At 50.1% G+C, this 26,590-nt stretch overlaps 1 protein-coding gene across 1 annotated transcript in view; it reads left to right on the top strand.

Annotated features, from left to right (window-relative positions):
* Positions 1–24,626, top strand: part of ADAMTS14 (ADAM metallopeptidase with thrombospondin type 1 motif 14) — a 93,684-nt gene extending 69,058 nt beyond the window's left edge. The window contains exons 9-22 of the mRNA XM_007940717.1: positions 558–690; positions 2,047–2,160; positions 4,524–4,672; positions 7,643–7,818; positions 9,975–10,108; positions 10,520–10,643; positions 11,632–11,712; positions 12,943–13,106; positions 14,160–14,328; positions 14,863–14,995; positions 17,133–17,340; positions 20,964–21,093; positions 21,523–21,627; positions 24,157–24,626. Coding sequence (XP_007938908.1) covers positions 558–690; positions 2,047–2,160; positions 4,524–4,672; positions 7,643–7,818; positions 9,975–10,108; positions 10,520–10,643; positions 11,632–11,712; positions 12,943–13,106; positions 14,160–14,328; positions 14,863–14,995; positions 17,133–17,340; positions 20,964–21,093; positions 21,523–21,627; positions 24,157–24,626 — 2,290 coding nt within the window. The remainder of the gene's footprint in view (positions 1–557; positions 691–2,046; positions 2,161–4,523; positions 4,673–7,642; positions 7,819–9,974; positions 10,109–10,519; positions 10,644–11,631; positions 11,713–12,942; positions 13,107–14,159; positions 14,329–14,862; positions 14,996–17,132; positions 17,341–20,963; positions 21,094–21,522; positions 21,628–24,156) is intronic.
* Positions 24,627–26,590: the final 1,964 nt, after the last annotated feature.

The raw sequence follows: 26,590 nt of genomic DNA, 5'->3' as shown, positions 1-26,590 counted from the left end.
CTGACTTTTCTTCTCCCCTCCATCACAGTGGGTCCTCATCTTGGCCATAGTATGAATTTCTACCAAAAAAGAAAAAAAAAAACAACAACTCACTGCCATCGAGTTGATAGTGACCTTCTTTGGGTTTCCAAGGCTGTAACTCTTTACAGAAGTAGACTACCTCATCTTTCTTCCACGGAGCAGCTGGTGGGTTTGAACTGCTGACCTTTTGATTAGCAGCCAAATGCCTTAACCACTATACCACCAGAGATCCTTAATGTGACTTTCCAACGGGTATAATTGACCCTCTAAGAGAGCTGCAAGCTTAACCTTAGCCCTGGTCCTTGGATGGCCCTCCAGACACAGGCACTGGTGGAAGTGAGGTCCTGAGTGGGCATGGGGATGCTCAGGGATGCTCGTTCCTGGACAGCCAGCTCCTGGCACAGGGCCAGTGGCTCTAGGCTCATTCAGATCTTCCTCCTTCTTTGCTCACTAACCACCCCCACCCCAGCTCCTAGGAAAGGAGAGCTTAGGAGTTTCTGTCTTGGGTCTGGCTTACTCCCTGTCTCTGCTGGCAGCTCCTATGACTGCCTTCTGGATGACCCCTTTGAGCCATCTTGGCCCCGGCCCCTGGAGCTGCCTGGGATTGAGTATTCAATGGATGAGCAGTGCCGCTTTGACTTTGGCACCGGATACCAGACCTGTGCAGCGGTGAGTACTCACGGTCTCTGCCAGGACTATATCCTGTGATCCAGGTTGGGCATTCACAGAGCACCTACCACCCAGTTAGTCAGTTAGTCTGGTGATGGGCTGGCCAGGCCCTGTGGGAGGATACAGATAGACCTAGCGCCCTTCTGTGCTCTGTCTAGCACTCCTGTGGGAGGCAGGCATATACAGTGGCTTGAGAATGACTTTGCCCAGGGAAAGGTGGGACCAGGTAGGACAGAGTGGGCTGATGGGAGCCTGGCTGGAATGGTAACCATCTGCAAGGCATCTGGGTGTCAGATCCGGTGCTGGGCTCTGCCTGGTAGGGGAGTCTCTCCTACCACCTGCTCTTCAAGGGCTTGGTGGTATGTTTGAGCTAACTCCTTACCTCCGTGAAATTCTTCTACACCCACAAAGCTCCTCTCTCCATGAGGTCAACTCTCTGCTCCCCTCTTTGCCTGGAGAGATAGATACCAAGGGATATCTATCCCTACCCTGGAGACAGGGCAGGGGAGAGCCTGGACATCAGAGAGAACCACCCAGTATAGAACTGAACAGCCACTGACCGGGGGTCATAGACAAGGGACATCTCAGGGTAGGGACTTTCTGGAGGCGGTAGACCTTGTGACCTGAGAGCCCCAACTCCCCATCTGGGAAACACAGGCCCCCTCACCTCTGGAGAACCAGGAAGCCCTGTTTGGTACCATGAGGAACCTCTGTGTATGGTCACCTTCCCCACGGTCCAGGCCATGCTGGGACACGTAGTGTGACAAAGCACTGCTTTGGGGCAGGGAAACAGTCTAGGACAGGGGATTTAAATGCCCAAATGCTGGTATTTGTAGGATGCTGATATAACTGGCATCATGGCAAAGAATATTAAGGCAGTTGAGGCTTTCCTGGTCAGTCTTAAACATGGTTACACCCTCTGCCATCACTGGGTGTCCTCAGCACTTGCTGGTTGCTGAGACAAGCAGCCCCTCAGTGTCTCCCATGCACACAGGGTTCAGAGGTTATAGGTAGCCCAGATCTCTCCATACCCTGGTCCCACTCAGTGACAGAGTGGCTTCTGCACAGGCAGGGAGGTAAGACTTAGGGAAGGGAGAGGGCAGTTTGGGCTGTGGCACGGTCCCGTCTCAGTGCCCTTTTGGAGGGATGAGGAGTTACTTTAGGCCATGGACACTTGGGGTGGAGTCAAGCTTGGGAGTGTGGGGCTCTGGCCGGACCCCTCCTGCCCACTTTGCAGTACTCTGGGCCCCAGCACCCATCACACCCTCCTCTCCTCACCACTGCCCTTTACCCTGTGAACAACTGACCAGAGGCAGGCCAGCCCGGTGACCCCAGTTCCCCTTGCCACACACACAGTTCAGGACCTTTGAGCCCTGCAAGCAGCTGTGGTGCAGCCACCCGGACAACCCATACTTCTGCAAGACCAAGAAGGGGCCCCCGCTGGACGGGACTGAGTGTGCACCAGGCAAGGTACCTGCAGGACTGGGGCCATACCAGGGAGACCTTCCTAGGGTGCAGGTCCAGAGTACCCTCTGCTCCCACTCACCAAATATGTATATGAATGTGGGCGGGAGCAATGCTAAAGGACAGGTGAATTCCTAGAGTGCAGGTAGGTAGGCATAGAGCCTTCCCGTGAACTCACACACACTCATGACCTTTCTCCTTTCACATCCTTTGTTTAATCCCATAGTCCTTTGCTTCTAGTCCTTTGCCCATTTGCAGGAATGCTTACCCTGTTTTATAGATGGAAAGAATGAGGCCTAAAGAGCTCAAGGAACTTGTCTGAGGTCACAGGATAGGGAGTCATGGCAGAGAAGGGATGGAGAGGAGAATCCAGGCATCCTGCCAACCCTCCCATCCTCTTCTCATGCTATGTCTGTTTCTCCCATGCATGTGTATCCCCCCACCCCCACCCAGCACACACACGCAAATCTGCTTTTGCATGCATTTTCTGGCACATACTTTCTCCTGCATGTGTAAGTGCCGGGGCTACATTTACCAGGGGGACCTCATGGCTGTCTCTCAGAGCCCTGAGTTGGAGTCCGAAACCACCTCTACAATATTGCTGGTCCCGCCCTTGGTTACCATGTGGTGACCTGGGGCCAGTCACTGGACTGCTCCAGGCCCCACTGACTCCTGACGAGGCAGTTCTGAAGTTCTAAATCACATTAGAACATTTGAAAGAGCTCTGAAGATGTGGGACAGACAGTAAGAGGAACGGTTATGGATCAGCACCAGCTGTGAGCCCCGCCACAGGCGACTGTAGTTTATTCTGCCTCCACTGGCCTGCCCTTGGCCCTAACTGCATGCACATCCCTCTCATGCCTGCCCTGGGGGTTTACGCCTCAGCACATGGATCGGACTTCCCTGTGGTCCTATGAAACCTGCACCTGGCTGGCTGTTGCTAAAAGACTGGTTACGCTTGCACAGATGTTTCTACTTCTTCCTAAGTTTTCCCAGGCATTTTCAAAGTTCTAGGCCTTCTGCAAGGAGCCGTGGTGGCATAGTGGTTAAAGCATTTGGCTGCTAACCAAAAGTTCGGTGGATCAAACCCACCAGCCTTGCTCTGTGGGAAAATGATAAGGCAGCCTGCTTTGGTAAAGATTTACAGCTTTGGAAACCTGATGGGGACAGTTCTACTCTGTCCTACAGGGTCATTATGAATCAGAATCAACTCAATGACAGTAGGTTTGGTTCTTTTCGGTTTTGGCCCTCTCCAGTCACAGTTTCACATAGCAGCTAATCAGTGACTCTAGTTTTAGTTGCATATTGGAATCATCTGGGCAGCTTTAAAAATCTCCACCCCAGAATAAGGAGTGACTGCAAATGGGCATGAGGGAGTTTTTGGGGCCAATGGAAACATTCTAAAATTGGATGGTGGTAATAATTGCATAACTCCATAAATTTACTAAAAATCCTTGAATTGTCCATTTATGTGAGTTAATTTTATGGTATGTAAATTACACCTCATTAAAGCTTTTTGAAAAATCCCTACCACTAGAGATTCTGACTAAATTGGTCTGGGGTGAAGGCCAGGCATCTGGAGTTTTAAAAGCTCCCAAGGTGATTCCAGGTTGCGCACCACTGAGTTAATCTGAAAAATCCCAGTGAGATTTTGCTGTATTTCTCTCCTGTTGCCCTCAGGAAGAGGGAGGGAGTTAACTTTGGTTGAGGCCTACGTACGTTGTACCTGGCCCTATCCTAAGTGCTTTATAGGTGTGATTGCCTTCAGTTTTTAGAACAGTCACATTTCACAGGTGGGTAAACTTGAGACTCAGCAAGTGAAGTAAATTGTGCCAAAGCCACGTACAGCTAGTAAGTGATGGAGCTGGGTACTCAGACCTAAGTGTCTCTGATTCAAGTGCATACAGTCCATTCCCATATGACAGGCTTGGCTCCCAGTGAATTCTGGGAGGTGACTTCGAGGTACAGAGCCAAGATCAACTCTCAACAATGTGGGGGAGATTGTGTCTTTATTCCACTCCCCTGGGATGATGAACCAAATAATTGCACACTTTTATTAGCACTAATACAGCTACTGTTTATAGAGGGCTATGTAAAAATCCACATTTAACCGTTGAGAAGAGGCTCAGCAAGGTGAACCATTTGCCAAAGGTTGCACAGCTCATGGCAGAACTGGAATTCTGTCTAACCCCAAAGTGTGTGTTCTTAATCTCTCCTCTCAAAGGTTACTCACCCCTTTTCCACATCCCCTGTCTTTGGACTCGTCCCTGGTGCCCACTAGCCATGCTAGGTGCCCAGGTTGGGCCCTGTCCATGGCAGGTCAGGCAGCAGTGGCTACAGGGTGACCTCACACCCTCTGCTCCACCCAGTGGTGCTTCAAAGGTCACTGCATCTGGAAGTCTCCGGAACAGATGTACGGCCAGGATGGAGGCTGGAGCTCGTGGACCAAGTTTGGATCGTGCTCAAGGTCATGTGGGGGTGGCGTGCGATCTCGCAGCCGGAGCTGTGACAACCCCCCGTGAGTGTGCTTGGCTGGGATGGGCAGACCAGGGAACCCCCTCCCAGTGGTGGAGAGGCTGGAGGGGAAGGCACTAGGGGGATGCAACAAGGGAGAATGCAGGTGTGATGCATTTTAATGGCGAGGATCTGAAAATGTTGGGAGTCCAGATCACTCCCACTTGCGCTGGTTAATGACCCATCCAGTTGACATCTGTGAATGTGTCTGAGCCAGAGATTCTCAGAGAGTCATGTGTAGAAGATTCCCCACAGAGTCAGGTGGGCCTAGGAGTTTGCCTGTTTAACATCCCTCTGTGATCTGGCCCTCAGGCTATAACACTGAACAAACACTGATCTAACCTCTCAGTAAGGTTTCTGGGTGGCACAAATAGTTTGTGCTTGACTGCTAACAAAGGATGGCAGTTAAACCCACCTAGCAGTGCCATGGGAAAGGCCTGGCAGTCTACTTCCATAAAAATTACAGCCAAGAAAACCCTGTTAGGCAGTTCTGCTTTGAAATACATGGAGTCTTCATGAGTCAGAATTGACTTGAGGGCAACAGGTTTCTTTTTTGTTTGTTTGTTTGTTTTTAAATAAAACTCTCAGTAACGGTGTCTTGGGAGCATAAATTCCCCAAGTTTGTTTTCTACCACATGAAGCAAAACTTTCCTTTCATTCTTCTTTTTTTTTTTTTTTTTAATTTTTATCGTGATTTGGGTGACAGTTCACAGAGCAAATTCACTTTCCGTACAGCGGTTAAGACACATTTTGTTTCATGCCATTGGCTGCAATTCCCCACAATGTAACATCTCTCTCCTCACTTCCTCCCTGTAGTTACTTCTTCCCTGTGTCTTTCCCTCCCATGCACTCCTGCCCCTTGAGCTATCTCCCTGTGCAAACACTGTTCTTTTGTTCTCCCATGATTGATCAATTAATCCCTCCAAGGAGTATATCTGCCTGATGTAAATGTTCACCCTTACATGCCTGTCTATTTTTTTGGCTGGGAAGCTGTCGGAGTGAGTTCAGTTCCAGACCTGAAGGGTAACTAGGGGCCATAGTCTCAGAGTTCTTTATTATTCTTAACTTGCCTCTTTCTACAAACATCAAATTCCCTTTCCACCCCTCCCAAATCTCTTATTCTGGAGGAAAGTCCGTCTTTCCCTTCCCCTCCCCTCCACGTTTTGTAGCTTCTCAGCCCCAGCCCTCCATGGCCTCCATCTCCCAAAGTGAAGCAGCCTCCTTAGAACAGCCTTATGGGAGACAGAGGCTGGCCCAGGCTTCAGAAACGAGGGATTCTTAACCCCCACACAGACAGGACCTGGCCTAACCCAACCCACACACAGTGCTAAGTAATGAATACTGCAGAACCTCAGACTCCTAGAATCCAGTGGGTATTGAGGATGCCCCCTAGCATCCTCAGGAATGGCCTTTTTTTTTTTTTTTTTTTTTTTCACCATTTGTTTACCTCCAGAGATGGGCAGCTCACTAGCTGTTGAAGCAGGCTGTCCTTTTGGCAGACGACTATCTTGACCTATGAAAAAGATGTGCCAAAGTGAGCTGCCTTGTAACTTCCACCTGTGAATGATACTAAGGCCATGGGTGTAAAAAGGCCCAGCAGGGCCTGCTCCAGTAAGCCAGCCCTTAAACGGCCAGGACAAATAGCTATTCCCTTGGTCAGAGCTGCCATTTACTGTGCTCCTCCTTTGCAAGAAGAACTTTATTTTATGAAGCTTAAGTGGAATAATATGTGTACTCTCAGCAGCATGCCAGCACAGATTAAGCATTTAATAAATGACAGCTGCTGTTATAATAATTATTATGACACTGTATCAAGCACTTTATCTGTGCCAGATTCAATGCCAGGCACTTAGATGGATAAACCCAAAACCAAACCCACTGCCGTCGAGTTGATTCCAACTCATAGTGACCCTGTAGGTCACAGTAGAACTTCCCCATAGGGTTTCCAAGGCTGTATGTCTTTACGGAAGCAGACTGTCACATCTTTCTCCCACAGAGTGGCTCGTGGGTGCACACTGCTAACTTTGGTTAGCAGCTGAGCACTTAACCCCTGTACTACCAGGGCTCCTTACTTAAGTGCATAAAACAAACAAACTGCCGTCTAGTTGTATCTGACTCATAGCGACCCCTCCTTGGGTTTCCAAGGTAATATCACTACAGAAGTAGATTGCCCAACCTTCCTTCCATGGAGTGGCTGGTGGGTTTGAACCACCAGTCTTCTGGTTAGCAGTCAAATGCTTTAGGCACTACGCCACCAGAGCTCCCACTTAAGTGTGTAAGTACATGCAATTCTCCCAGCAACTCTGTGCTCTGTGTACTATTATCCTCATGCACTTGGATACTTTTTTTTTTTTTTTAATAGTGTTACTCAGTCCTTTCAACTTAATGGAGAATTAAATTACCTTTCGTATTTGTTTTTTTACAGACACACCAGGGAGGGGTAAAATAAGGGGTATATGCTCCCTCTTTTAAGGGGAGGGTAAGGGACAGCAAAATTAAGTGACTTGCCCAAGACTGCACAGCCAGAACTTAGAAACCAACTCTTCTGATTCCAAATCCAAGTCTCTTTGTACCACTCCTCAGTGTTTTAAGATAGTAAATGGAAGTGAGTACAAGTAGAAGTAGTTGGGTCATTTATTGGGTGCTTACTGAGTCTCTGTGTAATGGATTGGAGGGATAGACAAAGATAAATAACATGGATTAGTCTGTTTCTTTCTTTCTCTCTCTCTCTCTCTCTCACACACACACACACACACACACACGAATAGGAGGCATAGGGCTGAAGAGTAGAGCAGTCATGGAGCTGACAGTGGGGGCTGCTCTCTGGTTTATAAGTTAGTACAATCCTGTTTTGTGCTATTCTGAAAGGGTGAACTGCCCCTGGTGGCCACGTGGAAGCCCAGCCCTCCCTAACCCTCCTCAGTGTCACCTTTCCAGCCTGGAAGGTCACCCAGTTTCTCTGTGTCTGCCCCAGCCCAGCCTATGGAGGCCGCCTGTGCTCAGGGCCTATGTTCGAGTACCAGGTCTGCAACAGTGAGGAATGCCCGGGGCCCTATGAGGACTTCCGTGCCCAGCAGTGCGCCAAACGCAACTCCTACTACACCCACCAGAACACCAAGCACAACTGGGTCCCCTACGAGCCTGAGGATGGTAAGCAGGCCCAGCTTCCCCCTACCACCCCATCCCCAGCAGTGGTCCCCCACCTCCCAGTTCCCCGGGGTATCTGCTGGGCCCACGTCTTCTCAGGTGAGGCCTTCACCGTTTTCCAGCTACTGCAGCCAGGGACCTACCTGGACTCACTAGTGAGGGTGGAGGGACAGCGGGAGCACTGAGAGGGACACTGAGTCAGCAGGTTACTACATACTGTTGTGTGGCCTGTTCATTGCCTACCTCTGGGGGGCACTGTCCTCATCAATGTTATTCCTGACTTGTACATGTATTATGACACTTCCCTGGCAAATGCAGGTAAAATGTCATGAGGAAGGGGCACTTTACCCCAAGGTGCCATGGAGACAGGCAGTAGTGCTGGTTGTTGGAGTTGGGTGGCTTTCAGATGTTTGTGCTTACCTGTCCATGGCACTGTACAGGTGTGGGTGCCACTCACTTTACATAACCAGTGTTCTGAAAAACTCTGTCCTATTACATACATCTTGTTATTTTAGGTATTACGAATTGTTTTCCCTGAGTGGTACAAATAGTCATTGCATTTAGCTGCTAATCAAAGGGTTTCAGTTTGAGTCCAGCCAGAGGTGTCTTGGAAGAAAGGGCTGGTGACCTACTTCTAAAAAAATCAACCAATGAAAACCCTAGGGAGCACAGTTCTACTCTCATACACATGGGGTTGCTATGAGTCGGAGTTAGTGTTTGAGCAGTCATTGAAGGTGATTTGAAGGGCAGGCAGAAGGAAGCCTGTGGGTTTCTCCTAGTGACCCTTCCAGGCTGCCCTGGGATACAGCTCTTCACCTCTCATTTAGCATCACGGAATCTTCCAGTTGGAAGGACCTGAGGCCTGTCATTGAAGCCAGAGCACAAACTCTGGAGCATCATTGGGGGGAGTGTCTTCCCTCCGCTTGGATTCCTCCCGTTCTGGGGAGCTCACCACCCCCTTGTCACTACTGACCGGCTCTCATTGCTAACCAGTGACCTGTCTGCCCAGGGTGTGTGGTCAGGGGCCTTCCTGAGTTCTAGTGGGTTTGAGCCCCAGGCGCCCCAGGAGTCTACTGCCCATGCATGAAATCCAGGCAGCTTTGGATGTTGTGGCTCCAGACTTGAGTCCCGAGTGCTGGAAACAAGAAGCCACCAAGTGACACAAGATCCCAGGGACCAGAAACAGAGAATCACTCTTTGAAATTTTGCTGAGACAGGGGCTTGCTTTGAAAGCCTTCCAGATCCGTTCAGAACCCAAACAAGCAACTGTAACATGGATGTGGAAAGGGCTGGGAGGCCAGTGGGCCAGCTGAGTTTGAGCTTTTCCCAGGACTTTGAGACAAATTCCAGGAAGTTAGCTAAGCCTTAAGTTCCTTTGTTCTAGGATACACAGCAAGTATTTATACATTCTCTGGAATCTCCTTTTTAGGATATCAATAGCCCAGATAGAGGAGAGAACATTTCATTATTAGAACCAGAAAGGACCCTCTTCCCTCCCTTACTGCTGCTCTGCAGACCACTGTTCTAGCTACTTTTACGCACCCTTCTAATGTTTACTAATGTGCTCAGACACACCATCCATCATATGCACAAGACTGGCACGACTGGTGAAGTATACGTGGGGGTCAGAGCAGGATTCGAGCAGACTGGCTCCACCACTCTCTGTGTGGCTTTGTGGCCTTGAGCAAGTTCCTTAACATCTCTGGTCCTCATTTTCCTCCTCTGTTATGCTGGAACCGACCTCTTAGGGTCTTGAGAGGTTTAAATGAGTTAATTCATAAAAGCATTTAGTGTTATGTCAAGAGTGTATAAAGTTTTGGAAGTATGCAGTACAGAGTAAGCATTTACTAAGTGTTGGCTTATTCCTTTATTATTGTTGTTATTATTTTATCACTTCATTTTTCTCAACAACCTGCTGTGGCGTTTTGCTGATCGAAGGATCTGAGGATCAGAGAAACCAGATCATTTGCCCAAGGTTAGAGGGCTAATAAATAAGTGACTTGGCAGGTATTTTTGACTCTCAAATCCACAACCAGTGCTTCTCCCACTATCCAGAGCTGGCCCTGGTCTTCCTTAATGGACCAAGTACCAGTGTCCTCCTGGGCCAGCCCCATCCTCAGAGCCCAGCTGGGGACTCAGAGTGGCTCCTCTCCCTCTAGATGGCCAGAAGTGTGAGCTGATCTGTCAGTCGGCAGACACAGGCGATGTGGTGTTCATGAACCAAGTAGTTCACGATGGAACGCGCTGCAGCTACCGTGACCTGTATAGTCTCTGCGCCCGTGGCGAGTGCGTGGTAAGTGCTCCCTGCCAAGTGCCCCACCCTCTGCCAGTACTTGAAGACCAGATGGGCTGCGTGGCCTGCCCCTATTTCTGCTCTCAAGCTAGATAAACATTGCCTTGCCTTCCCCATCATGACAACCCTTTGATCCAAAAAACCCTGGCATGCTGGAAAGGGGTTGCTGCTCAGCCCCTTGTGAGGGGAGAGGAGAGAGCAAGAACCATTACTACATCAGGCTTAAGATCTTGCCCTTGTCATGTGGTGAGTTTATGGAGTGCCCTGTTCAGAGATGCCTTTTGGTCCAGGGCTTCTCTTGTGACTGGGCACTGGGTGCACTGCTGCTAGGTGGCTGGGGCCTGAGGACTGTGAAGAGGGGCCGAGGTGGGCAGGGGACCTCTTCTCACTGCCTCCTACTTCTGACCTCAGCCTGTCGGCTGTGACAAGGAGGTCGGGTCCATGAAAGCAGATGACAGGTGTGGAGTATGTGGAGGTGACAACTCCCACTGCAGGACCGTGAAGGGAACGCTGGGCAAGGCCTCCAAGCAGGCAGGTGAGTGAGCTGCAGGTATGGGTTAGGGGACGGCCAGGAGGAGGGCTGCAGTTCTGGCCCAGCCAGAGTCCCTCAGGTGGGCCTTCCTCCTTGAGCTGGGACTTGGTGCAGGGCAGGACATGGGGCCCTGGAGCCTGTGTGAACCAGAAGCTGCAGCTAGTCGCCTAGTCTCCTGGATGTACTGCTGCCCACATTTGGGGCTCAGTAGCTCAAAGCATCGTTTTCCTGATAGGTGATGTGTTGTGGGAGTGAGGGGTCAGACAGGTCTGAAGTTGTGGCCCAGCCTAAGCTGATGATTGTATTTTCCTCTCTTCTCTCTCACCATTTTTTTTTTTTCTTCAAAACCTGCAGTGCCTCCTGCTCTGAACATCTTGTGCCTCTGACACCCCTTTTCAATTCATATCTAGCCAAACTTGATATTAAAAAGGGCCAGGTATTAGTCCTTTACACTGTAGTATGAACTGTATAATTCCCCATTGGGGATGTTACAGCTTTGCCTTGCCTCTTCTTGTGGAAGACAAAGTGGTGACTCTGAGAATGGCTAATTTCCAGGCCTCCGATGGAAAGGCCATGGGCCTGGGGCAGCCCTGCTGGATCTTCATGGCCTACTTCTTCTAAATCCTACAGTGGCTTAAAATATGAGAATAAATGGGAGACAAGAAGTCAGAGAAGGAAAGAGGAGGGGAATGGGCAGAAGTGAGTTAAAGAGGAAGGTCAAGAAAGTGGGAAATAATAGCACCTAACACACATACAGCCCTTCAGAGTTGATAGGTCTTTAAACTAGAACATCTCATTTGATCCTCACAGCAACCTGTGGAGAAAGTCCCAACCCTGTTTTACAAAAGAGGAAACAGATTCAGAGAGGTTCGGTGATCAGATGAGGTTCCTTAGAGCTTTAGAGCCCTGGGCACCTGGGAGTGGGGCTGCTGGGTGCTGGGTCCCCCACCTCAGGGTGCTCTTTTCTTTTCCGGATCCTCCTCTCTGGCAGGACCTCTCAAGCTGGTGCAGATTCCGGCAGGTGCTAGGCATATTCAGATTGAGGAGCTGGAGAGGGTCCCCCACAGCATTGGTGAGTGCTGGCATCCGAGGAGGTGTACTGGACAGGACAGGACTCTAGCGCAGATGGGATTTTGCAAACTTGAATCAGGAGGAGAGGCTCTTTTGAAATTTATTTTTAAATTGATATCAGATAGGTAGTCCATTCACATGGTTCACATTTCAAAGGTGAAAAAGGGGATCCAGGGAAGAATCCCTGTAATGGCCGTGTGCCCAGTTGCCTTCCCCAGGGGCAACCACCATTACCCATTTCTTATGCATGTGGATGCCTTTTAAAGGCAAACTGTTTTCATGGACTGTATTAGTGACTATCATTATTATTGAGGTGAATTCACATAATATTAAAAGAACTATTTTAAAGTGAATTGCATGTCATGCCACCGCAAAACATTATGGCTTGCAATAATAATTTGAATAATCTATGGGTCAGCAATTTGGGCAGGGCTCAGCTGGGTGATTCTTCTGCTAGCCTCACCTGGACTGATTGATGAGAATGCAGTCAGCTGGTAGGTCTGTTGGAAGTTGGTCTAGAACTGTCTCACCCATATGTCTGATAGTTAGTACTGGCTGTCAGCTGGGGTCATTGTTTCCAGCAGGCTGACCTGGGATTGCATGGTGTCTGTCATATGGTCCTCAGGAGTCACAAGAGAGGGCAAGCCCCAGTGTACAAATACTTTTCAAGTCTTTGCTTGTATCATGTTTTCTAATGTCCCATTGGCCAAAGCAAGTCATGTGGCCAAGCCCAGATTCAAGGTGTAGAAAAACAGACTCTTGATGGGAAAAGCAGTGAAGTAAAAATGCAAAGGGGCATGTGTACAGAAATGGGAGGGATTTGGGGCCATTTTTGCAGTCTACCACATGGACCCTTAATGATACTTAAACACATAGCAATTAACTAGGTGTCTCCCTTTATGCTTATAAAAGTTATACAACAATGAAGCCAAGGCAGATTAAAAATTAGAACCCCAAAATAAATTAAATCAATAAAATTCAAATTAAGAGCATTAATGTGAGAGATGATGTACACCAGGATCCAGAGGCAAGAATGGTTTGTTTGGGGACAGTACAGTGACCTACCTGAATGGGGAGGGTTCAGGTGGGAGGAGTGGCAGGTAGGCAAGGGTGGCCCAAGGATCCCACTAGGAAAGCCTTGAGTGTCACATTCAGAGACCCCCAAGGAAGGACTGGCTTGTGCATCTGTCGAGGGGAATAGAAATCTGTGTGACCCTCTCCCCTCATGCAGCGGTGAAGAACCAGGTCACAGGCAGCTTCATCCTCAACCCCAAGGGCAAGGACGCCACCAGCCGGACCTTCATGGCAATGGGCCTGGAGTGGGAATACGTGATGGAGGATGCCAAGGAAAGCCTCAAGACCAGTGGGCCCCTGCCCGAAGCCATCGCCGTCCTGGTGAGCCCCTGCTGCCTGCCCCACCTGGGTTGGAGGCAGGAATGTAGCTTGTGGCTAGTGTAGTGTGGCTAGTGCTGGGCCCCATGGCAGGACTCGCTGGGGAGCTGCCCACTGCGCTCCAGACCACCCTTGCTGTCCCAGCCTGCCTCCCTGGCTCACAGTCCCCACTGTCAAGCTGGTATGGGCCATTCCTGTGTCATCACCAAGCCTGGGCTAGGCTTCTCATTTGTGCCTAGAGACTCAACAACCCCATATTCTAGCATGGCAAAGGAGGAGGGAAAAAGAAATGTTTTCCGGCTGTCAGACCACAGGATGCCACATGCAGGGAGTCTGTCTTCCTTAAAGCAAGGTCAGGAGTAGGGCCTGGAGGGAACCATCTAGGGGTCAGAGGGTCATATTTTGCCCGACACTGCCAACAAGTGAGCTCACAAGGGGCTCCTTGGGCCTGTAGGACAGCTGACTGAGGGTGCTGACTGACACTGCCACAGCCTGAGAGGGAGCAAGCCACTGCCCTGGCTGGGCCACCTCTGCCCACTCCCCTACATCGAGACCCTGGGCTTGTGGAGCAGGGTTGTTGTAGACCAAGCCAGGTGGCTCTGTTTGCAATATCCTCAACTCTGGCTGGGGGCAGGGAGACCTTAGGCAGCTATAGTTCCAATGTCACCTTCACTTGTAGGGGAGGTCCTGGAGGGCAGGCATATTAATTTGATGCAGACGTGTTCCCATTTTCCTTGTACTTATTGGCCATCCAGTAAGTGTCAGGCAGTGTGGATAGTCTGGGAGGGTGGTGCTCCCGCCTCATTAGAACATAGGTCTGTGGGTGGGAGGAGCCATTCACCTCCTGGTCACACAAGTGCTCACAGGCTTGGTGCACTGCAGGTGCTCAGCCTGCCTATGCTGCACGGCCTCTGATCCAAGTGGCCTTAGCAGGACCTGCCCAGTGTGTCCTCCCTCTGGTTCTGCTCTGACCCGCTTCCTTCTCTTTGGCCCCCATCCCACTGGGCTCACTTCTCTGCTTTCCAGCCCTTGTGCCACCTCCCTGTCTCCCCTCAGGTGCTTTCCCCAGGGGAGAGTGGCCCCCGAAGCAGCCTGGCCTACAAGTACGTCATCCATGAGGACCTGCTGCCCCTTATCGGGAGCAACAATGTGCTCCTGGAGGAGACGGACACCTACGAGTGGGCGCTCAAGAGCTGGGCTCCCTGCACCAAGGCCTGTGGAGGAGGTACCGCCTGCCCAGCCTGATGGCTTTGGCTACCCAGCTGCCTTGCGGGACAGCCTGGGGCCTCTCAGAGGAGAAGGGAGCCAGGAGTACCCAGTGAGAGGCAGAGGCTAACGTTGTCTCATCTCAGAGTCCCCCTTGTTGTCCCATTCAGGTCCCTCTAGCTCACTGTTTCTGCTGCCAGAGTACGCAGCTCTTGCCTCGGTTTCTCCTTGGACATCCTTGGCAGGGCCCTTGGGACAGGGTTGGAAGTGGCTAGGTCATTATCCAGGGCAGGGCTTCTACCCTGTAAGAGCTCATGGGCTGTCCAAGGAGGCAGCTGTCCAATGCCATGTTCCCATCAGAGCCACCCTGGGCTCTGATCGAGGAAAGCCTCATTCAAAAAGTGACCTGGACAGGAGGGGGTGCAGTGGTACAGAGAGAGGTGGGGAGAGAGGTGGGATTGGCCCTCAAATTCTCTAGAAGTTACTGTCCCTGGGGCCCCAGGCAGGGCAGTGTGGCACTGGTGGACAGTGTGGCAGCCTGCCCTCCTGCCAGGTATCCAGTTCACCAAATACGGCTGCCGGCGCCGACGGGATCACCACATGGTGCAGCGGCACCTGTGTGACCACAGGAAGAGGCCCAAGCCCATCCGACGGCGCTGTAACCAGCACCTGTGCGCCCAGCCCTCGTGAGTGCTTCCGATCGCTGCCTAGGGTGTCATAGATCCTCTCCGTCTTGGCCCTAGGAGGAGGGACTGCTGATTGTGGAGGCACGCAACCCTACAGCCAGTCTCCCAGAGTGAGAACAGCAGCCCTCCCTCCCCTCTGTCCCCTCTGGGGTTTCTGGGTGATTAACTTCCACTCCCAGGAGAAAGAAGATGCTTCCTCCACTCTGCCTCTCCCAGCATTCTTTTAAGATGGGGAAACTGAGGCCTGCTTTGGAGACATGGTTTTTTTTTGTCGGTGATGTGGCTGATTCATACAGTGAAAGGGCCTCAGCGGTCCCAGGATGCAGCTCCTTTCTGTCCAGTTATCTGGGGAACAGAGGTGTGGCTGCCCCCCAGCCACCAGGCATGGTCTAGCCTTGACTGGGGCTCCTCCTGAGGAGTCAGGCTCTTTTGAGCACAAGACCATGTCCTTGGGATTATTTGGAGGGGACTTCAAGGAAAGGAAAGAGCTGTGATTTGTGGAGGAATCAAGATCAGGCTTCTTTGAGCCTGTTGCAGTCTCAGTGTCTCCTCAGCCCCACCCCAAGTCCCTTGTGTCCCTGAGGCAGAGCTGATGGTACTGGCTGGGAGGGAACTGTGGAGGACTACTCCTGTCCTGCCTCCCCAGGAGTCCTCCCCAGGTGGGGGTGGGGGTGCCTTTCAGCTTCAGTATGACAGCAGCTCCTGCTTCCTTGGCTGGGGGTGGTAGTGGGGGTATGTAGATGAAGGGCCCAGATGGGAGCTAGGGACCTTGGGCATCCCATGCTCAGCCTCAGCCCTCTGCTGCCTGGGAGACCTTCATAACCAGCCCCTCCGTGCTTTCTGGGACTTTACATTGTTACTCCAGCCATGAGAAGGGGCTGGCTTTGAAAATATGGGTGAAAGAGCCTGGTTAACTACTAAAAGATGCCTTGGGAAACTGAGGTGGGTAGGCATTGTGGCCGCTCTGCCCCTCACCCTCCAGGGCAGCTTTGCTTTTTTCTCTGAATTCGTCCAAATGGGCTTCTGCTTATGAAGCTTTTGAGGATATTTGAACAGGGGATTGTGGCCAGAAGACGTCTGGAGACTGTGAGCTTAGGTGATCACAGCGAAAGCTCTGTGGTGACATGATGAAGATGCTAATGATGCTATTATTAAGTGCTTACTGCCTGCCACAAAGAGCCATGATGGTGCAAATGGTTAAGTGCTTGACTGCTAACCATAAGGTCAGCGGTTCAGATCCACCCAGTGACTCTGAGAGAGAAAGACTTGGAGATCTACTTCCATAAAGGTTGCAAACTAGAAACCCTATGGGGCAGTTCTTCTCGATCACATGGGGTCACTCTGAGTTGGACTCAATGGCTCCTAACAACATAACATGCTAGGCATGCTGCCAAGTTCTTATAGATAGGAAGTTTTTTAATTGTCCCAAGGACCTCATCAAAGAGAGAGTATTCTGTTATCTTCGTAGGGCAGTGGCTTTCATCTGGTTTGGGCACTGATCTCTCTCAGCACCTAGGACAGTACCTGCACACATGAGACACTCGAATATGGATGGGGTGTTGAAAGAATCCTGATTTAAAGATGGGGTCACTGAGGGTTGTCCCTGGGTGGCGCAAATGATTTGTACTCACCTACTAACCTAAAAGTTGGCGGTTCGAATCTACCCAGTGGTGCCATAGAAGAAAGGCCTGATAATCTGCTTCCATAAAGATTATAGCCAAGAAAATCTTATGAAACTCAGTTCTACTCCATTAACACCTGGGGTTGCCATGAGTTGGAATCAACTTGAAGGCAATGGGTTTGTATTTTTTGTTTTATTTTGTTTTGGTGTAACTGAAGCATAGAGGCATGAGTAGCTTGCCCAAGGACACTCAAGGTGCCAGGATTTAAATCTGCCCTATACTCATTTTTCAGATGAGGAGAACAAGAGCAGGAGGGAATAGTGCCCTCCCTAAGGCCACCGAGCCAGGCAGCTACAGAGCCGGGTGACAGTTGTCTTGGCCCCTAAGCATCCTGAAGCTGAACACCACACTCTGGTTCCTGCCTGCAGCTTTTCTGGGGGGTGGGAGATTGCCTCCTGGGAGAAAGTGTCTCATGGTCTTATCTCTCCTCCACCTTCTGCCCTGTCTGTCTTCAGGTGGGTGACAGAGGAATGGAGCACCTGCAGCCGGAGCTGTGGGAAACTGGGGGTACAGACTCGAGGTGTGCAATGCATGCTACCTCTGCCCAACAGCACCCACAAGGCCATGCCAGCCAAGGCCTGCCCCGGGGACCGGCCTGAAGGCCGGCGGCCCTGCCTCCGCGTGCCCTGCCCAGCCCAGTGGCGCACTGGAGCCTGGTCTCAGGTGAGTGGGAGAGTCTGGGCCAGATGGATGCCTTCTAGGAGGTTGGAGAAGAGGTGGTCTAGGTCAGGGAAGAGGAAGATGGGGGGATGGTGGCAGTGTTGAGGGTGTGACAGATAGCTCCCTGCAGGCAAAGAGCTTCTGGCTAAATTTCTTTCTCTGCAGATCAGATTTGGTTCTTTCCAATGCTATGCTACACTGTGTAAAAACATTAAGTTATTGTCCCCTTTGAGCTCCCACAGAGCTACGAGGCATGGCTTATGGCTAATGGCCCCACATTATAGATGATAAATTAAAGTATGTTCTTTCATTCAAGAAATATTCACTGAGCACCAGCTGTATGCCAGATAATTGCACTAGGAGTGGCAGGAATCCAACATCAACCGGACAGACTGGTTCTTACCCTCATGGAGTTCACAGTCCAGCTAGGGGCACACACTAGACAAGTGAACCAATAACACAAGCACTTAGAGTGTGGCAGTGCTGGCAGCAGATGACAGGGTAATGAGATCTAGAGTGGAGGGCAGTCAGGGAGGTCTCTCTGGGGAGGTGGCATTTGAGCTGCGATGGAGGGATGAGCAATAGGAAGAGGGAACAATGGGCAAAGACCCTAAGGCAGAAACAACCTGCAATGTTCCAGAAACCAAAAAGAACAGTGGGGCTGGAGGTTAATGGGAGGGGAGGGGGCTCCCAGATGACACTGAAAAGGTAGGCAGTAATAAATGGTGCAGGGCCTTGTAAGAAGTTATTCTAAGAACATGGGAACTTATTTGTATTTGTTTCCTAAGGGCTCCCATAACAAAGTACCACAAACTGAATGGCTTCGCACACCAAAAAACAAACCAAACTCACTGCCGTCAAGTCGGATCCAACTCATAGCGACTCCTCCTTGGGTTTCCCAGGCAGTATCACTACAGAAGTAGATTGCCCAACCTTCCTTCTAGAGGAGTGGTTAGTGGGTATGAACCACCAGCCTTCTGGTTAACAGTCACATGTCTTAGGCACTATGCCCAAAATCAAGGTGTTGGCAAGGCCACGTTCTCTCTGAAGGCTCTAGGGGAAGATCCTTCCTTGTTTATGCCTGGCTTCTGGTGGAGTAGTTCCCATGGTTCCTGGCACTCTTTGGTGTCCTTTGGCTTGTAGATGCATCACTCCAGTCTCTGTCTCCATCTTCACACGGCCTCCTCTCCTATGCGTCTTCTCTTTTTTTAAGGACACCACTCCTATCGGATTAGGGCCCTCTGGTAGCATAGTGCCTAAGGCACTTGACTGCTAACCAGAAGGCTGGTGGTTCAATCCCACCAGCCACTCCTTGGAAGAAAGGCTGGGCAATCTACTTCCGTAGTGATACTGCCTCGGAAACCCAAGGAGGGGTCACTATGAGTCGGGTCTGACTCGACGGCACATAACAACAAACAATTCCAGTATGGTCTCGTGTTAACCTAACTACATCTGCAAAGGCCCTAGTTCCAAACAAGTTTGTGTTCACAGGTACTGGGGTTTAGGACTTCAACGTATTTGGGTAGTGGGGATACAATTCAGCCCATAACAACACGGGAGGGTTTTAAAGCAGATGTTACAAGCTCTGATTTCAGGTTTCAAGGATCACTTTGATAGCACTCTAGAGAGTTCATTGTTGGGAGGCCAAGGTGAAAAACAGGAGACAGACAGTTAGAAAGCTGTTGAGTGAGCCAGATCCGAGTTGCTAGTGGCTTGGGCCCTGGAAGTTGCCACAGGGGATTTTTTTTTTTAATGTCTTGGGTTTTATCTTAAAATTCATTTTATCAGTGCAACAAGTGCATGATGCTATTGTAATAGCAAAACACTAGGAAACATGTAGGAGCTCTGGTGGCATAGTGCCTAAAGCATTTGACTGCTAACCAGAAGGCTGGCTATTCAAACCCACCAGCCACTCCTCAGAAGGAAGATTGGGCAATCTACTTCCCATAGAGATACCACCTCGGAAACCCAAGGAGGGGTCACTATGAGTGAATCGACTTCACAGCAGTGAATTTGTTTTTGAGTTTGAGGATATATGCGGAAGTTGATCTAGAAGAGATTAGGCAAAGAAATCAGAGTCTGTTCATACAGTAGAATACTACACAGCAAAAAAACCGAATATATTTGAACTATAGTTGTTCATATAGATAAATCAGAAACATAAATTTAGGTGAGGAAAAGCACTGACATCTATCTGATTCTTCCAGTGGGGTGCCATTTACTTGAAGTTTAAAAAGACACAGAACAATATTTGAAAATGTGCCAGAATGTTGATTTATTAAAGCATTTGCATGGGCTTTCTTTCACTTCTTCTCTATACTTTTCTGAATGTTTAAAATATTGTGTAATAAAAACAGTCAGTAAATAACCCCAAATCCCCACCCAACTCCTACATATTTTGTATTTTTCTCCATAATATGTAGCTTTGTTTTAATAGAAAGCAGAAAGATTTTGGGTCCACAAAGGACCCCAGAGACAAAATGAACAGAAAGATGACAGGTTGTGGGAGATGTTGCCACTTCTAAGACCAACAAAGCACTTTGTAATTCATCTTGGGAGGGTAAGACAGGTTTTGCAGGGTGTGACCCCTCGTGCCTACCTCAGATAATCTCTGGCTCCAGTATGAGAGGTGGGGCCCTGCAAGTTGTTTTTCACCCAGCTGGGAGATGCCATGCCCAGTGTCTAGATAGCCTAGTGACCTGGTCACACTGGGCAACCTTTCTTTTCTGGAGTCCCAGCCGCTTAGTACCTTACACTATCCAATTATTGGAATAAGAAGTGTGCAAGGTCCAGGACATGGTGTCGGGAGGTAGCCCTTGCAAATGATCATGTGTTTATCTTCTGCTCCTTGTACCTCCTTCCCCATTTGGTATGGAAGACTCTTTTGAAAGTGCCTCTGCCAGCTGAGTTTTGGTCAATCAAGTCACATAGTCATTGAATGTCAGAGCTGTAAAAGTCTGTGGAGACCCTACCACTCAACTCTCTTGGTTAATAGAGTTGGAAACTGAGCCAGAGTGACAGTGGGTGCCAGAGTCTGGGCCCTTCCATCCTGTCAACAAGAGATCATCAAGGAGGTAGACCTGCCCATGTCATGCAGTGTGGTGAATTGCAACAAGGAGGTTTGCCAAGGTGATACACAAGAGAGTTCACTACCCAGACAGAGGCAGATGCCATGGATATAGGCAGTGTCCATGTGCCAGGGGACCTTTAGATCATGGAAGAGTCCACGGGGTTCTAAACTCAGGTCGGTGGTTATTTACCAACTGGTACAGGAGTATTTGACATTTGACTGCCAGAAGGCTGGCAGTTCAAACCCACCAGCCACTCCTCAGAAGGAAGATTGGGAAATCCACTTCCATAGTGATACTGCCTCAGAAACCCAAGAAGGGATCGCTATGAGTCAGATCCGACTGGAAGGCAGTGAGTTTGGTTTGATTTGGTATGGTGTCCTGGCATGGCTCTTTAGAAGTCCTTGCATGCCCCTTCTGGCCAAGGGAAGAATTGCCTTTCCTTTGTTCCCTTTCTGTGCCTGGGTATTGGCTGTACTTTGGAGCTCACTGTCCTTTTCCTCTGTCCCTCCACCTCCCTTTGGCACCATGGCCTGGCCTTGGTCCTCCCGTGGACAGTGTTCCTCCACCTGTGGAGAGGGCATCCAGCAGCGACAAGTGGTGTGCCGGACCAATGCCAACAGTCTGGGGCAGTGTGAGGGGGACAAGCCAGACACTGTCCAAGTCTGCAGCCTACCTGCCTGTGGAGGTGAGCCAGATGGGATGGGGGGCAGGCCAAGCTCCTGGCCTAGACTGACACCCAGCCCCACCTTGCATCCTTGCCCCCTAACTACCAGTTGTCATTGAGTTAACTCCAATTCATGGTGACCCCATGTGTTTCAGAGTAGAACCGTACTCCATAGGGTTCTTAATGGCTGCTGCTGCTGCTTTTTAAAAAATTTTTATTGTGACTTTGGTGAAAGTTTACAGAGCAAATTCACTTTCTCAATGGCTTCTTTTTCAGAAATAGATTGCCAGGCCTTTCTTCTGAGGTATCTCTGAATGAACTCAAACCTTCAACCTTTCAGTTAGCAGCTCAGCTCATTAGCCATTTATACCATCAGGGACTCCCCTCACCCTCTGCAGTCCTGAATACTAGAGCCCCCAGCCACAGTATTACTTTTCTCCTTGCTCATAGGAGGTGTCCAGAACTCCACAGCAAAGCCTGACATCAGGGAACTTGTCACCCCAAAGTGGACCCCACCATCTGGGCCCCTCCATCCTGTTAACAAAATATCATCGAGTAAGTACATTCTCTGGACCCCGCCCCCCTCCTCAAACCTTCAAGGCCAGGGGGTCATGAGTGAAGGCCATAGAGTCAAGGTGACCCCCAGCTTCCATTCTGTCTGTGTGACCTTAACCCAGGTACTTAGCCTCCCCGAGCCTCAGATGTCTGACTGTGAACTGAGAATAATGATAGTCAAAACCAATTGCCATCAAGTCAATTTTGACTCATAGCGACTCTGTAAAGAACAGAGTAGAACTGTCCCATAGCGTTTCCAAGGCTGTAAATCTTTATGGAAGCAGACTGCCACATCTGTCTTCCATGGAGCGGCTGGCTGGTGGGTTCAAACTGTCGACCTTTTGGGTTGCAGCTGAACACTTAACCACTGTTTCTTATGATGGTAGTACTAGTTCACAGTCCTTTCTGTGCAATTCCAAAATGCTAAAAACTCTGAAGATGGAAAGGTTTTTCCTAAGTTTGGTACAGACTCATTTGATGCCAAAGTCTGATCTGAACTAATAAGAGAATTTATTCCTTTACTGCAGAAACATTGCCTTATTTGTTCACAAGATGATGGCCCAGACTTAGACAAAACTGGGCATGCTATGTAATGGACAACATATGCAATATGAACACTCAGCATGTGACCTTGGGAAACCCTCAGAATTCTGAATTCTGAATCACATCTGGCACTGATATTTTTGGATAAATGTTTGTAAACCTGAGCCGTCTTCATAGGGCCCTTGAGAGGATTAAATGAGATAATGCTGCTGTGCTCAGCTAACAACAACAACTTCCCTGCTTCATAATCAGCCCATCAGGTCATCCTCCCATCCATCTATCCATCCATCCATCCACCCACTTAATATTTACTGAGCATTGCTGAGTGCCAGGCACTGTGTTCTATGTTTCCTTTCTAGGTTCCTTCTCTTTTTTTTCCTTCCTCACCTCCCCAACGACCAGGGTCTGGCAAGATCATAGGCCTTAACTCATTCTTAGAGGACCAGTTGGCTGAATGTTTTCGTATAGATCCCGTAACCTCTCTGAGCTCAGCGACCTTATCTGTTAAGTGAAAAGGTTGGACCAGAATGGCCTCAAAAGACCTTCTGGATGCACCCTGGCAGCTTCTTTGCTCCTTCAGGTGCAAGTTCCCAGGTTTCTCCTAAGAGCTGGGGATGGGACCAGATTTCCCATTCTGTTCTGGAATTCTGGCGCCGTCTAGTGGCCACTGGCTTGCCATTTTCTCTCATCTTTCCCTGTTGCTCTAAACCTCTCTCTGTCCTGGGCAAAAAATAGTTGAAAGCAGAACTCCTGCCCTCACCTTCTGTCTGAAGAGAACCCACACTACTCTCCCTGGGGAAGTCACAGACATATTTTGAAATGGTATTTTAAGCAAAGGAAAGGAAAGTAGTAGAGTGAGCACTCCTCTACACCAGGCACTTCCTATAAGTTATGTCATTAAAACTCAACCCAATTCACTGCCATAGAGTTGATTTGGATTCTTAACAACCCTATAGGACAGAGTAGAAACCATAGGGTTTCCAAGGGTGTAAATCTTTATGAAAGCAAACTGCCTCATCTTTCTCTCACGGAACAGCTGGTGGGTTTGAACCACTGACCTTTTGGTTAGCACCCAAATGCTTTAACTACTGTGCCACCAGAGCTCCTTTGATGTCATTATTCACTAGGAAATGCAGCATTATCCCCATTTCTTTAGTGTGAAGAGACTATGGCTTGGAGAGTTTAAGTTACTTGCTTGAGACTTTACAGCTTTTAAGTGGTGGAGCCTGGATTTGAACCTAAATGTGCTTGATTCCAAATTTATTGGTGGAGGGCTTAATTTTTCCATTGGTGATAGGCTACTTAATCTACTTGACACTGTAGACTGTGTGAGTCACCTGGGGGTTTGCTGCCTCTGGTGAGAGTGGATCAGACTCCTCTTCCATCTAGAGCAAAGTTCTTAGACTTTGCTGTGCATTAGCATCACCTGGAAAGTGTCTAAGAAACCCAGTGCCAGGGCACAGCCCCTACTGCTCAGGCTCTGAGAGTGGGAGCTAGACACGGGTTATTGGTAAAACTCCTGCTTATTCTAGAGTGCAGTCAACTCTGAGGATGAACATTGCAGGGCAGTTGTTCTAAGATTTTAGCATGCATCAGAATCACCTAGAGGGTTTTGTTAAAACACAGTGCTGGGCCCCACTCCCAGAGTTTCCAGTTTAGGAGGCCTGGATGAGGCTGAGAATCAGCATTTCTAACATGCTTCCAAGTGGTGCTGATGCTGCATGTCTGGGGCTCTGCTTTAAGAACTACTGCTCTTGGAGATTCTAGTTCCTCTTGCTGCTGATAAGGGCTCTCCTGTTGAGCTTGGTCTCTTTCAGGCAGCCTGCCCCTGCTGGGAAAGAGCATTATAGTGAGTCCAGCAGGAAAAGGGGCTGGAGGATCAGCAGTTGGTAGGGTGAGTGAGAGGTGGGTACCTGGGTCCCTGCATCAGGCTGATGAGAGCTCTGTGTTTTCTTCCTGGCACTGGTCCTTGTGCCATGTGTGCAGCGGAGCTCTGTATGGGGGACAAGTCCATCTTCTGCCAGATGGAGGTGCTGGATCACTACTGCTCCATCCCCAGCTACCACCAGCTCTGCTGTGAGTCCTGTACCAAGAAGGAGCCTGGCCTGGCCTCACCACCACCCTTCTCCACCCCTGGGAACCCTTTCCCAGGACCCAAGTCCCTTCCAGATGCTGTGGAGCCCACAGGGGGACCACCAGAACCAGACGGTCATCAGCTTGGTCTAACCACACAGCTTCCAGACCTTCTGGACACAAGTTCCTCTGTGACCCAGCACCGCCCTGCCCCCCAGAAACTGAGCACTAGAGCATCCTGGGGCACCTCGCTTACCACGCTCCAGGGATGGCCTTGGGGCTGGACTGAGGCACCAATATCAGCCTCTGAGAATAAAGCGCAGCCCAAAGAAGACCGGAAGCCTGCAGGCACTGGCCACCCCACCACCTCCCTGGTGACTTGAGCTGCTGTTCCCATTCCACTAGTCAAGTTTACAGGTCTCATGCAGCCTCAGTGACAACCCCACCTCAGAACACACCTAGTGGACGGGGCCAGCACAGGCTTCCTTTTAAATTATTTGCCTCCTTGTTCTTCTTCGGGGCTGTGATATTCTTCACCCCATGAAAGGGTGTGAGGAAGGAAAAGATCAGGGAAAGCTCTAACCTGAGATACCTCAGCAAGCAGTGCCAGGTGGCAGAATTGAGCCTCTCAGGGTCAGCTCATGTCCCCTCGTCACAGGGCTGCCCGCCTTCACCAGGGCTCCTGGGAAGCCTGTGGAGGCCCTCTCTCTCTCTGGCCCCTCTGCAAAAGGCAAAGTGAGGCCAGGGAAGGTGGAGGGGGCAGTTCACAGAGCAGCTTGAGATGAAGAGGTGGCTAGGGGTGAATGTGGTCCTGTGGGTCCTCACTGCCCACCCCCCAGCAGGGTTGTGAGGACAGGATGACGAGTTCATCTCAGACCCAGCTCTGCTGGCCAAGGCCAGGGGGCAGAGTCCACTTGCCTTGACCGGCTGGAGGGCAAAGCTGTGTCTATACTCTATCCCTGCAGACATCACTCTTCTTCCTTCTGACGACTCCAGGTCACAGGCTGGCCTCTGGGCAAGCAGATTTGCTCCCCACTAACCAAACTGACTAGAGAAAGGGTTCAGGATACTTGGAACTGTGTTGTCATCAGCCAGGTATTTCTAAACTGGTGCTTGGCCCCTGGCTGGACCAGCAGTGGCAACCTTTATCATCATTCTGGGGTTCAGGGTAGTCTGGCCCAGAAGGTGACTGTGACGCAAAGGGGAGTTCTTGGGCTGTGTCAGGCCCTTCCCACTGTCTGCCAAGGAACACTCCTGCTGGAGTCAGGCATCTTCTACCACCTGGCTCAAGCTTGGCCAGAGGTTTGTGGTGCTTTGAGGGGTGGTCAGGCCCCAGGGCTGAGGACCAGGGTGTCCACTCATAGCTGGGCCTGTGGGTGACAGGTGGAGTGCCCAGGATCGGTCTGGCGCCTCCACCTGACACACCGGCCAGGAGACCACTGTCCCCAGCACTGCAGGGCCTCAGCCATGCTCAGCTGCCCTCCGTGTTACCTGCAAGGGGTAGGTAACACCCTTAGACACTCTGGTTCTCAGGAAGCTGCTTGGGCTCCCAGGATACCTCTCAGGAGTCCTTACTCCCAGAAGTCATAGAGTGGGCCTCTCAGAGCCCTCACCAGGTGATAGCGGTGCTTATCATCCTTCCTGCTCTAGGGGCCTGCTGCCCTTAGCAGAGAGGGGACTGTTCAGAGCTGACTTGAGGAGTTGGAGCAGTGGAGCCCCTTGGACAATAGAGACCTCAGAGGTGCTCCCCCAGGCTTTCCCTGAGCTATCCTCCATCTCTGGGATGTTGGTGCACACATCGAATCATTCATGTAAGAACCCAGCCTGACCTATATTATGTTCGATGTGTAAGCTCTGTGCCTTTGAGATCCAGATGTTTTAAATTTTAAGTATTTATTAACATTGTCCTTGGTGCTTTGTTTTGAACCCTATAAAGATGTGTTGTGTGTTTCTTTTCTTTTTATCTCTGTTTTAGGGGAAAGGGACAACAAAGTCAGATCTCTTAATGTACTGGGCAGTTAGCAAGATTAGTGGGGATAGGGGATGGGACGGGGAGGTGACTGGAGTTATAAGAGGGCTTCACCCCCAACCCCTCTGAACTTGGCCTCTCACTCTGAGGCTCCTCTATGTCAAGTGAGTTCCAATGCATGCTGAACCCATGTGTGTCAGAGTAGAGCTGTGCTCCATGGCTGACATTTGGGCAATAGATGCCAAGCCTTTCTGCCAAGGTGCCTTTGGGTGGACTTGAACCTCCAATCTTTAGGTTAGCAGCCAAGCCTTTACCATTTGTACCACACAGGGATTCCACACACCTAGTAAAATGGCTAAAATTAGAAAGATTGGCCAC

This window comes from Orycteropus afer, unplaced genomic scaffold, assembly GCF_000298275.1.
Source record: "Orycteropus afer afer isolate SDZICR_OR568_19922 unplaced genomic scaffold, OryAfe1.0 scaffold00070, whole genome shotgun sequence".
In the NCBI taxonomy this organism is placed as follows: Eukaryota; Metazoa; Chordata; class Mammalia; order Tubulidentata; family Orycteropodidae; genus Orycteropus; species Orycteropus afer.
The sequence above is the reverse complement of the archived record's forward strand: the minus strand, read 5'-3'. Positions and strand labels throughout refer to the sequence as shown.